General features: G+C 47.4%; 2 protein-coding genes across 2 annotated transcripts; one reads left to right on the top strand and one right to left on the bottom strand.

The window, feature by feature from the left end:
- Positions 1 to 5,060: 5,060 nt before the first annotated feature.
- Positions 5,061 to 6,321, bottom strand: AIRIM (AFG2 interacting ribosome maturation factor). Its single transcript, XM_076357660.1, has 4 exons — positions 6,044 to 6,321; positions 5,790 to 5,969; positions 5,593 to 5,711; positions 5,061 to 5,196 (listed from the first exon to the last, which is right to left on the bottom strand). The coding sequence occupies exons 1-4, from the start codon at positions 6,319 to 6,321 to the stop codon at positions 5,129 to 5,131; spliced, it is 645 nt and encodes a 214-aa protein (XP_076213775.1). The 3' UTR covers positions 5,061 to 5,128.
- A 136-nt stretch (positions 6,322 to 6,457) lies between these two features.
- Positions 6,458 to 12,419, top strand: CDCA8 (cell division cycle associated 8). Its single transcript, XM_076357445.1, has 10 exons — positions 6,458 to 6,690; positions 6,861 to 6,989; positions 7,306 to 7,346; positions 7,880 to 7,955; positions 8,297 to 8,436; positions 8,739 to 8,818; positions 9,156 to 9,254; positions 9,432 to 9,558; positions 9,996 to 10,082; positions 10,455 to 12,419. Exons 1-10 carry the CDS (start codon positions 6,609 to 6,611, stop codon positions 10,497 to 10,499), a joined length of 906 nt encoding a protein of 301 aa, XP_076213560.1. The 5' UTR covers positions 6,458 to 6,608; the 3' UTR covers positions 10,500 to 12,419.
- Positions 12,420 to 15,560: the final 3,141 nt, after the last annotated feature.

The following is a 15,560-nucleotide window of genomic DNA, read 5'->3' as shown; positions in this document are numbered from 1 at the left end:
TGCTTTCAAGACTTCATAGACAGCCACGGAGCATAGTCAGCTACAGAAAATAAAACTCCTGTGCTGTTTATGAATATCTGTTGTGCTCCAATTTGGGGGCAAAAGGCTGCAGTGGTGCTTCATTGCATTCATTGCATTTTGAGGTGGCAACGACTTCTCACAAAGCCATGATCAGTCTTATTTTTCAAATTATATTAGGAAATATAATGTTTGCTCCATCTGAGAATGAATGAGGAACTTGAGCAGAACTGCTAAACATAAAAGTTCCTGGACATCTGGAAAGGATTAGTCAGGAAGGTGCTTGGGACAAGGAGTTCAGGCAAGTTCAGGAGACACCTACTGTAGATTTGTTTCCACAGAAGGAGGGAGGAGGAGTAAAAGGGTTGAGGGGAAAAGCAGGAAGGGAGGATTGAAATAAAACCTACGCAGGACTGGCAGATAAAGTGAGCGATGAGAACAGCCTGCATTCTGCAGAAGCGTGAAGTGCAGAACAGGCAGCCCTAGGGGGTCTGCTGGAATAGAAGGGGCTGGGTGTAGCAACAAGGGATAAACCACGGTGGCAAAGAGCTGGCCAAACAACTGTGCGTGCCCACCCTTGCAAGGGCAGACAACGGACCCTGCACTGAGAACGTCTGCGCTGCGGGAAAGCACATCCCTGCTTCTCAGCCAGATGTCCCCCCACCCAGTGCACATCTACAGGATTAGCAGATTTTGCCCCCCTTGGAGCTCACCAACAACTCAACAGGGCAAATGCTGTGATAAAGTCAAGAGCACTAGAGAAACACTAAAGCGTAAACAGCCGAACGCAAGGAACAGAGCTACACATCCAATTAATGTAGATGGAAGAATGTTTGTTTTATTTCTGAGTGGTTAAGCACTCACGCAGCCTCTTGGGCCCTGAAAAATCACAAAGGAGTTCTGCTCCAGGCCAAGATGAAAGTCTCAAAGAATAAGCATGAAAACCACAGGGGCTTGTGAAACCCATGCTTGGTTTATTAAATGACTCACGAAGCTTTTTATCACATATTTCTGCCTCCAACTCACTTTACACTTAAATTCAGGTGCCAAATTCTTTGTATTTTTCCTAAATATGGACCCTTGTAGTAAATTCAATTTTGAAATCTGTTTGAAATCCATAAGCTTATGCTGAAGCAAAGCTTTTGGGTTTCTTTTAAAAGTCTGGAGTTACCCACAGCGGGTCTTCATTTCTGAAGCAGAACTGTGCAGAGACACCACTGCATCAGAAGCTAACTTTCACCCTACATGAAAAAACAAACTAACCAGATAGAAGACAGATGCTCTCTATAAATGTTCGTGGGTATTCAAATTTAGTAACTGATTTTAGTTTATGCTTTCCCTGTAAGTGAAGAATAACTATTTTCAAATTAAGTTAGCAGGAGGTAAAGCTGAAAATCAAAGCATGAGCTTTGTGTTTCCTGAAAATTTTACTTTAACAAGGTAGCTCCAGCTGCTAACTTTGTTTTATTGCATTCCTGAAGGACAGATCTCCATGCAAGAATACTTTAAGAGCTCTGCTCTAAAAATAAAGGCACTCAGATATATTTTTATGGTTAGGTATATTTTACCAGTTAGTCTCAGAGCCCTTGATACTGCCCTTGCTCACTGGCCTCACGCAGGTATCGCACAGGCTGGAGCCCCCCGTCCCCGCATTCGGCTTCCCCAGGCAGCTGGAGAGGACCCCGCTGCCTGCCAGGCAGATGCTGCTGCTTTTTCATTCACCTCCCTCCCGTCCCAGTGCTCAGGCAGACGCTGAAATCCTTTGCTGATGACAGCAGATGTGGCTTGCTAACGGTGGGCCATGTCACAGCTCAATCTTGGAAAGCTCAGGCACAGAAACAAACTGAGGGTGAGCCAGGGACCTTCAGGGTGAGGGAGAGACATGGGGAGGAAAAGCAGTGCCTACCGCCGACAGTCTGCCCTGGCTCCTCGGAGCTGCAGGCTGGGACGGCTCCACCCGATATCCCTGCCATCGGAGCGCAGGTATCTAACTCAGCCGTGCAGGCTCCCAGGCATCGGAAGAGGAGTGGTGGTCTTCTCACTCGAGTGTTCTTAAATTAAATGCTTAAAGACTGAATGCCCACCCTGGCTGTCTTCATGGTGGGAACCTTCAAACCCGCAGAGATGCCCCGGCGAACGCTGGCTGAAGGGAGTCTCACACACACAAGGAACCATATTCTTGTTAGCAACTGGGGGCCTTGGCAGCTGTCCTGAGCTGTAACATCCAGATCTTGAAGTGGAACAAACCCACAGTTGTATCCAGTTAGAGCGCTCTGATGCGGAGGTTCGGTTGTGCCCTTCCAGAACACTGCAGACAAATGCAACCGATGACATGACCCATCAGCCAGAAGCAGTACAGAGTAATTAACCACACCAAAACTTCAATGAGCACCTCCTTCACCCCATTTCAGTCAGTCAGTCAGATCACGGCCACTTTTATTTCAGAAAGCACTCTCAGCACTTTTAGCAGGGCTGTTGTTAACTCAAAGACAGACATCAGAGGGCCAAACATCTGGGAGAAGCAGAAGGGCCACCACCGAACCGTTCTGAAGACCTTCCAAAATTTAAATCTATTTGTTCTTTATGCAGCTGTACTAAAGACAGACTGCCAGAGAAGAGGGGTGTTGAAGGGCTGTATAGTGCGTGCACATGTAAACACAATTCTGCATCCATGAACACCATGATTTATTGTTTTATGATGATGATACCTCAAGGCCTGAGCAAGGATGACACCCCAGGATTCACCCTACAGCCTTCTGTCTTCATGCCCTTCAAGCTATGCGTAATGACCACAAGACCGTGCGGCTGCACCCTGTTCATTTGCCTGCTCTCCCTCATCCCCCATCCCAAAATCAGAACCGTGCAGGTCACTCGTTGCAGTGACAGCCATCAGCACTGATGGAGGTGCGTGCGTGCTTGCCATCAGCCACGTAGCTTGGCAGCACGCTCCCAAGGCAACAGGTCTGCACTTCAGCCACAGGTTCAAAACCGTATCAGAAAAGGAACAGGAGGTGGATGAAAGATACCACCATTACCTTTGCTCTTTGCTGTACCACAACATCCAACCTCTGTTCGTCAGGTAGATTTCAGACTGGCGGCCTTTGCAGACACCAGCACTCAGCTGTCCGAGATAGCTAGGAGGGCGCCTGCGTAAGTCTGCTGTGAACTGTGTCATCCAACAGCACACGCTCACTCTTTCCTTAAAATCAGAAGTCAGTGATGTCCCCAGGGAAGACGCGTGGGTTGAACACCAGCAGCAGGCAATGGCTAGTGAAGTTTACCTACGCTGCTTCACCGACTGGAACCTAAACACGGGAGGTGAATTTGTAGAGCTGGGAGGAGTTTGCGGCTGGAATCAAAGCTCTGGAAAAGGAAACTAGATGAAATTGCTCACTCTGCTGTAGACAGGAAAATAAATGCCTTATACTGAACTGATGCTGTGGTGCAACCCACGACATCAGCAGTACACTGACAAAGTGAGTCAGCGACAGGTCATGGCGAGACAGAGCCACCCAAGAAGGATGGGAAGTGCTTTACATGCAGAAGTGTCTGCATCGAGACTGCTATACAGCCGTTCGCTAAATAAACTGCAGTCTTGGCTGATCTGCCAGACCAGTATCTTCACTGCATCACCTGCTTTATCTTAAGCTGAAGCAGCAGGAGGAGGACTCCATTCCTCACCCCCCTGGGAAGGAGATGGCCAAGGGAAAAGCTCACAACAGTCGTACTGTGGTCACGCTGCGCTCTCGCACAGGCTCTGTAGGGGATGCACAGAGCAGAGGGCACTTGTCCAGCCAGGAGAGACCCTCGCAACCGGCTGGAGGGCAGGATCAGCACCACCTCCAGGTCCTGAAGTGATGCAGAGCATGCAGGCACAAAGAGGAACTACCTTCAGCAGCGGAGGAGTACCGCCAAGCCCGCTGAGCCCCCCACCAGCCCCCGGACCCCCTGCCCCCTCGTGCTGGGAGCAGAACCCGCCCCACTTCCCCGGGCGCAACGCCCTTCCCTTGGCAAATGCTGATTTCATCAGCCCGGAAGCCATAACAACGCCAAGAGGGTGACGGTATTTTTCTTTGCAATTAAAACCGCGTATGAAGCACCATCCCATGAAGACCTGTCAGCTGATGGGGAGCACTAGCAGCCCCAGCCCTGCGCAGCCAGCAGCCTCCAAGGGCCCCCCGAACGTCGCTCTCCGCAGGTCGAGCAGTGCCCTCAGGTGGCCAAATGGACTCCCTAGGTTTGAGACCTGCTTCGCCATAAAAACAGGGAGCACAAGCACATCTACAGTCTGCCCAAGTCCAATTCTTTATTTGGCCTTCCCTGCGAAGGTTCTTACCAGATATGTCATCTGGAGACGGGCATCCCCACCACTTTCCGGGAACATTACAGAGGATCAGTGTCATGGCCAACAAAAGATGTCCCTAGAACTGTCAGCAGCTGCTGCTGCCACAGACCATTAAGTTTTAACACTGTGATTTAAACATGCCCTAGCAGAGAAATCAGAGAAGCATACTCTAACACACCTGAAAACTGCCTGTGTCAGAATTCAGGTGTCCGTGCACCTCCATAATTACATTTTCAAGCCAAATTTGCTCCTTCCTCTTCAATGTACAGGTGGGATGAAAGCCAACACATTGCTCACAGGCATGAGGTGCAAACTGGTTTTGAGCCCTGATTTACATCTTTTATTTATCTATAAGGACGGTACCTAAACATCTTTCTTACATGGTATCAGCCTGCTGGACCTTATGCTATGCTTACTTATTTGTGGCACACTTCACCGTTTCTTCGTAAGTTAGTAAGTCTCAACATTTTTTTCAGTATACAAAATATCCACGGCAGGCAAAAGAAAGGACGACTTCCATAGCTGAAGATGACTCCCTTCTACCTTCACGGCTTGTTCAGCTCAGCCTCTTCTTCAGACACCAAGTCCATTTCCACTTGAAAATGAAACAGTCCAAGCATTTCCTGCTGAGGCCAAGTACCCAACTCGTTCAGCTTCCAAAAAGCACCAGTAAAGCTTCCTCAATTCACCATCCTCTTTGTGGTCATCTCGGAACATACCAGACTCTCGTAGAAGCTGGTCAACATCAGTCCCTCCTGTTCTCTGTCAGGAGCCGGGTGAGCAGCACAGCTCTCGCTGGTTGTCCACAAACAGAGAGATCTTAAGAAGCGTATCTGAGTTGGAAGGCAAAAAATAACCCCGTTAGCTTAATGCATTTTATCTGTATTCTGTGCCCACAAAAATTTAACTTGTTTCTAAATGCAGTAAAGAAAAACATAAGCAAAGCTAACTTAGCAGACCAAGTGAAAAGGATCACTAAGCCCCTGTTACTGCGAGGAAGGATGTGGCTTCCAGCTGCGCCCAGGGCGCGACGGCGAGTATTTATGACTGAAGTCATTCACGAGACCTCACAGCAGGTCACAAAGAACAAGCGCAAACCGAGCAAGGTCGCCCACTGCTACCGAGACCAACACAGCAAGCAACACCGGGCCTGCGTGCTGCCTCCAGGGCTGAGACATCGGCATGGAGCTCATCAAAAGACCCTTTGGGTCTGCTGTATGCGGAACTACCTTGAACAAAGTCTTCCTTGTAGCGCTCCAAAATCCTCTCCCAAGACTGTGGGAGGGCTTCCATGTCTGCCAGGCTGTCACAGCTGACGCGGAGAAGGAGAAGCTTGCTCTCCAGGTACCTTCATGCCCGGTAAGGACGACAAAGAGAAGAAGGCACCCGCCAGCGCTGCCCGGAGAGCCCCACCGCGGAAGGATACAGGTGCCGGTAGTAGCGCTCCACGTCCTGCAGCCCCTCCAGCGCCTCGGCCAGCGAGGGGCAACGCGGCCCTCGCCGCAGGGCCGCCGCCAGGCCCAGCTCCGCCGCCCGCTCCTCGTACAGCCGCAGCACGCCGGCCGCGCCGCCCCCCACGGCGTCCCGCACGGCCCGCAGCTCCGCCCTGCACGGCAAAGCGGGGGGCGCTCAGCTGCGGCCCCGCGCCCCCCGCCCTGCCCGGCCCCGCCGCCGCCTCACCGCCGGCTGCCGAGCTGCTCCAGCAGCGCCTCGGCCGCGCCGCGCTGCTTCCGCCACAGCCGCGCCCGCAGGTCGCCGAAGGCGCCCAGCGGCGAGCCGCCCCACGCCAGCCGCTGCGCCGCCCGCATCTGCGCCGCCAGCCCGGCCAGCGAGCCCAGCAGCGGCGCCCAGGCGGCCAGCGCCGCCCGCCAGGCCGCGTCCTGCCGCGCCGCCGCCGCCGCCCACTCCCGCAGCGCCGCCGCCCACTCCCGCAGCGCCGCCGCCTCCGCCGCCGCCATGGCGACCCGCCGACCCGGAAGCGCTCCCCCGGCCCATGCGTCATTGCGCCGCGCCGAGCCCCGATTGGCCGCGCCGCGCCGAGCTCTGATTGGCCGGTCGGCGGCGGCGGTTGGGTTTGAACGCGCGGCGGGAAGCGGCGCTCCCGGTACCGGTCACCGACCCCGGGCACCGACCGTCGGTACCGACCCCGGTACGGGCCACCGACCCCGGCACCAGCCACCGACCCCCGGCACCAACCGCCGGTACCGACCCCGGTACGGGCCACCAGACCCCGGCACCGACCCCCATGGCTCCCGCGAGAAAGAAAGCTGGCGCGAGCGCGCGCGGCAGGAAGCTGGCGGCCTTCCTGAAGGACTTCGACCGCGAGGGTAGGCCCTGGCCGAGGGTAGGCCCTGGCCGAGGGTAGGCCCTGGCCGAGGGTAGGCCCTGGCCGAGGGTAGGCCCTGGCCCTGGCCCTGGCCCTGGCCGGCGGGCGCGGGCGGGCGGGTGGTGGGGAGCGGGTCCCGGAGCCGTAACCGAGCCGTGTGCGTCCCCGCAGTGAGGAGCCGGGTCGAGCAGCTGCGGGCGAACGGGCAGCGCCTGGTCAAGGAGGTGGAGAACCTGTACAACGTCGAGATCCTGCGGCTGCCGGTGGCGCTCCGCGAGATGAACTGGCTCGACTACCTCGGTACGGGACGGGACCGGGACCGGGGCCGGGGCCGGGACTGGGCTGGCGGGGGCACGTTTTCCCTTAGACAATAAAAACCAAGGGCAATAAAGGAGCAGCCGGAATCGAATCTTCCCTGTCCGGAATGCCCCAGGCAGGCGGCCCGCGGGCCGTTGGAAGCGCTGCTCTCTTTGTCTGAGACTGCTCACTCGCTGCTAAGAAAAGTGGTTTGTGCTGGCTTTTTGCGCCCTAGTGGTGACGTATTAAAGCTTGTCTATGTATGCTGTACAGGCTGTCTTAGATATGTATTGATTTTTTTAAAATATTTTCTTTTTAGCTAAAGGAGGAAGCAAAAAGGTGTTGGAAGAGGCAGCAACGGTAGGTTTCTAGCATAAATGTTGAACTCTCCTGATGGCGTTGTGTACCTCTGTAGGAAATGAAGGGTTTCTTGAGCCTGTAGGACCATTGCAATAGCAGAGGTTACATAAATACTTTTACAAACGCTGCTTTAAGACTCAATGGTAAGAGATGCCTGTTGTATCCAATACAGAATTTGCATGCTTATACTGCTCCTTGTCAGTCTTTCCTTACCTGCTTGATTTCACTCCCAGATCCCTGAGACCGCACACACTTTTCGGTAAATTAAAGCATTTCTGAATTGGTTGAGCAGCAGGGCGTAGGTGAAGCACACTCGCAGCTGCCAAATAAGGCGTGTTAGTCCTGAATGGCATGCAGGCCTCACACGTTGTGGTCACCTCCAGAATAACATGGAAGGTCCCAGTTTGAGCACAACAGAGAACACGGAGGCATTCTTGCTATAAAATAATTAGGGATTTGTTCTGCAACTTGGACTTCTCAGAACTGTATGCTACTGATAATCCTAATGGTGTCGTGACTGTTTTTAATTTTAGGCAGACTTGGAAATAACAGAAATAAACAAGTTAACAGCAGAAGTTATCCAGCCTCCTTTAAAAATCATCAAGAAAGGTCAGTTTGTTTTAAGCATTGTGATGACTTCAGTGAGATGAAAGCACGTCATGGTTTACATACTGTGAATAATAACTCGGTTCTTACTTACAGCCCTCAATATATTTAAAGACAGGAAAATAATCCTACTTTTATCCTTGCTATCTGCAGTAGCTCGACTTAATTTTATTAAAACAATCAAAATAGTGTTCTGTCAACCATTTGGATTACATTGGAATTTGGATTTCAGAAGCAAATTGTTGCCAAAAGTGCTTGTGGTTGTTTACTGTTTACCTCCACTGCTAACTGATAATGTAAAGTTGTTTTTTATTTTCAACTTCGATAACACTTTCTCATTCTAGTGGAAAAATCTAAGCAGGATATTGAAGCTATAGAAGAAGCAGCAGAGCCTCCTTTGCTTCCTCTAGCAAAGAAAGCAAAACATGATAACCAATGTCTTCCAGAGCTAGAAGCTGAAAACATTAATCCAAGAACTGGAAAGGTAAATAGCTGTTCTTTGTGATGACTTTATTCCCAAGATATAAACTACTTACTGAGATGATGCCTATGATAGTATAGCTGTCCAGGATACTTTGAGGGGGACTTCAAAACAGGTATCGCTTCCTGAAACGTCTAGAGATAGGAGAAGGTCACAGAAGCTTGTATGGTGTTTGTTTCTGGACTCTTGTGCCATAAAAAGGAGCCTATTGAGCCAAACGTTTTGTATGGAAGCATTTGTTTGTTGTGGACTCAGCTGTCACACGAGAGTAAAGTAACTGATTTGGTGAGTAATGTGTGTTTCAGGTGAAGGCATCCACTAAAAAAGCGCCAGTGTCCAGGAGCAGAAGAGCTCCTTCAGCAAGAGTGAAGCGCATGAGTAAAAGGTAATAGGGGATATCTTTTTCACTGGATTTCAGAAATGGAGAATAAGTGTATAGTGCTAACATAACTCTTAAAAGGAATGGCGTATGGTTTAGTAGGCTGGTTGATGTAGTTGTGGCATGCTATAGGAAAAAAACAGTGATCTGACAGTAAATGAAAGATCAGCAACTTCCTGTCCTGTGATGACTAGCTGTCCCTAGCTTTGGGGTTTACTTTTGATTAGTAAGAACCTCTGGTTTTCTGTGGTAATAACCTCATTCAAGTCTTTGACAAGATAGTGCTTGTGTGTTAGTTAAAAGTATTATTATGAGCAGATGTTTGTTTATTTCCCTTTAACAGATCAAGCAAAAACAACTTTATCACTCCAGCTACTGGTAGAATTGTTGATCTCTGTGCTCAGGGAGGTACCTCCATGGTCACACCCAGATTTGATTCCAGGTTTGTATTCTGTTAATCTCTTATAGAGGGGAGTGCCTTGCCATTTGCTTTATGTATGTATCTGTCATCTGTTTGCAACACAATCCTAGTGGCTCTTTGAACCTGAAATGAAAGACTTTTAGTCAAAGTGCTTTGAGCAATCGCAGTGAAATTACTTTCCTATAACTTTCGTTTCAGAATTTTCAAGACGCCGGGTTTGCGCACACCTGCAGTAAATGAACGTGTTTACACCATCTCTGCCAATGGCAGTCCCCTTGCTGACAGCAATGATATCTTCATTACAGTCCCTGTTGGAGGAGGGGAGGTAAAGCAGAAGCTTTAATCTGTAAAATCTTTGCTGAAGGGATAGCTTGTAACTTCTTGGGGGCCTTAACCGGTTTCAAGTCATCCACTCTTGTCTCTTTAGTTGTGCCACTGCAGTTTATCAGGGGATCGATCAAGCTTAAAAAGAGCCTTGAAAGATTTTTAGTCAGAAGTGGGAGCTGATCAGAGCAGAATGTAGAATGATGTTTTGCTGTGTGTTTAAGTAACATTTAAAGTAGCTTCTGCTGGCAGTAATGTGTTAATGCACTGCAAGGAAGGTATGAGATGAGCTTCTGGTTAAGCTGAATGTAGTTCTCTGCCTGTACGTGGTCTCCTAGTATGCTTGGATTTCTTTTTATTTATTTTTTTGCTGCTTCTGGCTACTACAGCTGACCAAACAGAAAACCTAAGGTTTGGCTTGTTTTTTTTTTTCCACAGAGCATTCGTTTAACAGCAAGTGATTTGACCAGGAGGAATCTTCTTCATCTGAATCCGGAGGCCCAAGGAATTATGAAGAAGCTATCAGTAAGTCTATGTGTTTTTGTCAATCATGACCTGAAGTTGTAAGGCAGTGTTGTCACTCTGTCACTAGTCACTGGACTGTTGAGCTGTAGTAGAAACTCCTTATTTTCCCCCCCCTTGTCTTGTATTTTGGCTCATGTCACTATGATCAAGAAGAAACATGAACTGAGAAGGGAAGGAGGGGGGAGAAGCTTTACATCGTATCTAGTTTAATACAAACTGTGGATAAACCATGCACTTCTTGAAAAAGAACTATTGTCAATGTTTTGAAAAACTGAATCAAAACAAAGTGTCTTCTACTTCAGGCAGAAGTTGTAAGTGGTGGTGGGATATAAAAGTGTCTCTCAGAGTACTGATTAATTTCTTTCTTTCTAGGTTCGTCTCGCACAAGCTTGCAGTGGTGCAAAAACCCATAGATGAAACTCAACGAATGTTGACATCTCTGTAAATACAGAATGTTACATTTAGGACTGCTACTTCTAGTTCTTGTTCTAATTTGTGTCTTCCTTCCATTAGTTCTTAACTTCCATTCTGTAAATTAATTTTTCTACCTATAATATGTAATGGGATTAGAATAATTTGCATTTTTTTTAATTCAGGAAAAAAATACTTTATTTCCTATTTCCTTTAAGGTTGAGGCCAAGATACAGTTACCTGGGGCTTGCAGACCAGCAAGCTGGGTAGAAAGGCTATTCTGGTATCTTGCAGAAGACATAAGCAGTGGACACAAGTGACTGGAGTTCGTATCTGTCTGGGCAAAGAAAGCAACAGATCAGACTTGTTGCACTTCCTTCCAGGCATGTCCTTTCTCTGCAAGTGTGCTTAAAAGGTGACGATTATCTCAGTATAGTACCTGAGATACCTAAAGGCAAGTTACCGGTACCCGGGACTAAATGGAAAGCTTCTTGTAGTTCATGATGCTGTTGTGAATAGCAATCCTTTTGTTCTTATAGCAGCCACTGTAATTGTAACTGGCTTTGAGGTTTTTATAGTGAACTTATGCATGTTATTGTCTTTAAAGAAATAAAAGATCACAGGTAGTTTAACTTAACAGAATCAATCGGCTAGACTGCTGCTTAACTAGATTACTGAGAGTAACCTTAGAGCTACTGGAGTATCTCTAATGTGAGAGAATTTTGCTTTTCCTACACCCCCTTCAAAATCTTTAGGAGAAGCGGTATTCCTGGAACTGAGTATAGACAGGGAAGAAGAGAGCTTGGACTAGTCAAAACATTGTTTTGCCCTTTCTTCTCACCTAAATTAAGTTGATTCAGTGCATTTCTTTTGTCAAAAAGCTATATCCAATAAATACTGTTTGAACAGAACAAAATAACTTCCTCAGTTATTAATGGGGTTTTTTCCCCATTGCTTATAGAAAATACAGAGAAATCTTGCTCCGCTTCAAATTCAGGAAAATTAACTTTAAATGTAGCCTTTTGGGAAAGGGTTAATGTATTTATATTTTAAAATGTAAGCAGGAGCACTCATCTGGCTTAACACTTCCTTGCAAAATGAAGTAGGGAAGAAGTCTTGTATTTGCTTTCCTACAACCACCATTTTATTTTTCAACAGCTTGGAAAAGCAGAGCACTCTATGAAGCACTAGCTCTCCATGGGGGGATGACAAAGTCTAAAAATGTAAAAGACTCCTCTCACTCAAAACTCAGGGTTTCATTTTTTTTATTGTGAATCTTTGTAGCTGGTACAGGATGGGAGAGGACACTTCTCTTGTCTGTTGGACTAAGATGGAATTCCTTAAAAGTGTGGTTAGCTTCGATTTCTGAAACATTATTCTGTATGGATCATACAAAGTCAAATATGTAAAATGGCATCTGCAAGAGACAACCTGATAATCCTTCCTCTGTTTCAGCAAAGAAGCTAACATGAGAACATTTTAATTGGCATGTTAAGAGAGCATTCAGAGACACTGAGACTTTGGGACTTTTTCTAGTTTTGGAAAGGTTCTGCTTTTGGCAAAAGCCAAGCCTGCAGCATGGTTAAGAAGGAAGACTGGGAAAAGCTGCTATCAGAGGTAACTTATGCTTTGGTGTAAATCTCTGATGCAGCCTGTGGTATGGGAGAAAGTTTGTAGAACAGCATTCGTACATGAATTTCCTTTAAAAAGCAAGCATGTCGCTGTAATGCAAACCTCAGGTATATACCATGTATTTGGAAATTGCTATTTAAGAGGTTTTGGCAGCTTCTAAGTCCTAACTGCAGGTGGCAATATTGTAAACTGCTAAGCTACAAGTACACTTGCCTTGCTGTCATTGATGAATTCTGTTAACATATTAATTAAAAAAAAATTAGTTAAGCTGTAAATAAAACTGTGACATACTTGCTTGGATACAGATGTTTAATTCTATATTCTACTTTAAACACGTCTTTACCAGGAAAAGAAAAATGAACTAAAATGCTTAGCTAGCCTGGAGAATTCTTCTGTTAATACTGTCTGCTTTTAAAAGCTCTAGTTACAATCTTTAAGGCCCTGCGTTGACATGCTTGGTACACTGTCAGCCATTTCGGTCTCCTGTTTAATGCTGAGGTGTGGTATTGTTCCTTAATAAATCCAGGAATTAATGTTTTTGCTAGTACTAGACAGTAGTATTATTCCTCTAGATTAACGAGTCTTGAGTGGTAGGGAGATGCAGATATGACTTGACTGCTTCCGCAGACTTTTCCAATGCAGACGTGAAAGCCTTGTGTCCCTGCAAGCCTGCCTACCCAGCTCTCCAACAGCAGAGGCGTACCTTTGTTTCTACCTCTAGATTTATGTACTGTACATTCCTGATTCTTCTGGAGGATGAAAGGCCATATTTGTGCTATTATTGGGGTTAACACGTTATTTATGCCTACAGCAAAAAAATGCTTGCAAAGTAACATTTAGCACCTGGAAGATTGGAAGGAGCAGAATCGGTAGAACTTGGTTGGGGGTCATGACTGCGTTTTGGTTTGTACCTGTTTGGGTTGTCTGTGTGCTGAATTTGCTCTGTAGGGTGTGGAGGTGGCATAGCTCAAGGTTCCCTCTTTGCTGAGGTGGTACTGCTGAAGCACGGCATTCCCAGCACAGTGCAACCAACTATGCTGTTAACATTCAAGCTTCCTTTTCCAATTGTCAGAGTGAGTTAATTGTATCTGACATGGATTAAAGCTCTCTGGCAGCTAATAGTGAAACAGATTTCATCACCTAAATCCATCTTGCATGCTGCCGGCACCATGGGGAAGCAGTAGTTCATTTTTCTGCAGTTTTATTGCTCATGTAAATTGTTGGCATCACTTCTGGCCCTTTTGCACATTACATGGCAGTTGCATTTTGTTTAACAAAGCTAGAACCTCCCTCTTCTATTCAGTTCAAGGATTACTGGGGCAACACAGGGTAGCTGGCTGACTCTTTTGTGGATTTGGGGGAGGTTTTGTTTGTATATTATTTGTACGCTAGCCTGGCTGTAGTCTGAACTGCTTTTTAAACTGAGTGATGGGAAATAAAAAGCAACACAGGAAAATAACTATTTTGTCAGGTTGGAAGAGGCTGCATCCATCACTGGCCGGAGCAGTTCAGCCTACAGAAAGAGACTGACGTTAGCTTGTGTCATCTGAGCTGCTGCTAGGTCTGACACGCTGTGGACATGGTTTCAGGGACTGTCCTCTGAACAGAGCCAGACTTGAGGGGAAAGGGTAGAGGGCATTGAGGTGCCTTCTTGGACTATTGCTTTTGCATGTGTTCTTCCCAAGAACTGAACTACGTGACCTCCCAGGGCCTGTTTTGCGTTAACAGGTGAGCCTCTGCAGAAGGAATTAAGGCCCCCATGTTTTGTGGCTGGTTCCACGAGGAAAAAGTGGTTTTCCTGGTTGTAATTTCAGTCGTGACGAATACTGCCCAGGGCTGAGAGCTGTGCCTTTCTTGTAGAAAAGGTGGTTTGGGGAGTAATGGGCATGGTTTGTGTCATGGTTTAACCTCAGCTGGCAACTGAGCACCACACAGCTGCTCGCTTACTCTCCCCTCCTCCCCCCCCCGTGGGATGGGGGAGAGAATCGGAAGAGTAAAAATGAGAAAACTCGTGGCTTGAGATAAGAACAGTTTAATAATTGAAATAAAATAGTAATAATAATAAAAGAATATACAAAGCAAGTGATGCACAGTGCAATTGCTCACCACCTGCCGACCGATGCCCAGCCAGTCCCCGAGCAGCAGCCCCCTCCAGCCAGCTTTCCCCAGTTTATGTACTGAGCATGACGTCACATGCTATGGAATGTCCCTCTGGCCAGTTTGGCTGTGCCCCCTCCCAGCTTCTTGTGCACCTCCAGCCTTCTCAGTCGGTAGAGCATGGGAAACTAAAAAGTCCTTGGCTAGTGTAAGCACTACTTAACACACCTATGTTTTAGTTGTTGCTATCAACATTGTTCTCATCCTAAATCCAAAACACAGCACTGTACCAGCTGCTAGGAAGGAAATTAACTCTGTCCCGGCTGAAACCAGGACAGTTTACTAAAAGATTGCTGAGCACTGACTTTTTAAGATCAAAACTCCTAATCTGAACCAGAGCTCTTTCAAAATAAGTTTCCCTTGGGACAGAGCGAGCTGCAGAAGGAGAGCTGGTGGTACTTTCAGCAGCACAGACCCAGCAGGGAGCAAGCAGGTAGCAGGGCATGTCTGTGTTTCACCAGGGCTTTTATAGTGCTGGATAACTGCAGTCCTGCAGGGAAAAAAACATTCCTGCCTTCCCCTGGCTGGCACGGAGTTCAGCCAGCCAACTCTCCAGACAGGAGTTCCCGCTCGCACCAAGCGGGTGCAGCAGTACGCTGTGCGCTGGGAGGATGCTCGGGATTCTCAGTGCTTGTGCTACAGCTTGGCTCTGGGTGTGAGAAGTCCAAAGTTCGGCCCAAATTCATAATGGAAATGTGAAACTCTTAATCTAGAGAAATAATGAGCAGAACAGGTACCCAGTGAGGTACCTACCCCAGGATGTGCTGACATTGAACTCCCATAGAGGGACTGTGTTAGATAATGATCCTAATAGGTGGCTTTTCCAGGCAATTTGATAGAGGTGCACTATCAACCAGTCAGAAATAGCTCCATATACAAAGCAGGCGTTTATCATCATGGACACCTTGCAGGTGGTCACCGATTCAGTGACATTGTACGAAATAAATAGATGACAATTCCCAGCTTGCTGATAGAAGGGATGATAATTTAGAACAAATTAGAGCTGTCTCTAGGCAATTTTTTCAATGCAGGAGTTATTCATTTGAAGGTGCAGGACAGCACATGCAACTCCTTCAGCTGACCTGTACAATTCCACCAGAAATCCATGTTTCCTGGGTCAGCTCGAGGCATAAGAAGGGGAAATATTCCTTAGCATCACTGAAAGAGGCATGGAGGAGTTCATAAGTCATTTTTCTTCTCTAAATAAGTGATTGGGAGAACTGCAAATTCAAAGGTGAAATGCATGTCTGGAAACCCCTGCCATTTTGGTGAGTTTAG

The sequence above is a fragment of the Aptenodytes patagonicus genome, chromosome 21 (genome assembly GCF_965638725.1).
Source record: "Aptenodytes patagonicus chromosome 21, bAptPat1.pri.cur, whole genome shotgun sequence".
Taxonomy (NCBI): domain Eukaryota; kingdom Metazoa; phylum Chordata; class Aves; order Sphenisciformes; family Spheniscidae; genus Aptenodytes; species Aptenodytes patagonicus.
The sequence above is the reverse complement of the archived record's forward strand: the minus strand, read 5'-3'. Positions and strand labels throughout refer to the sequence as shown.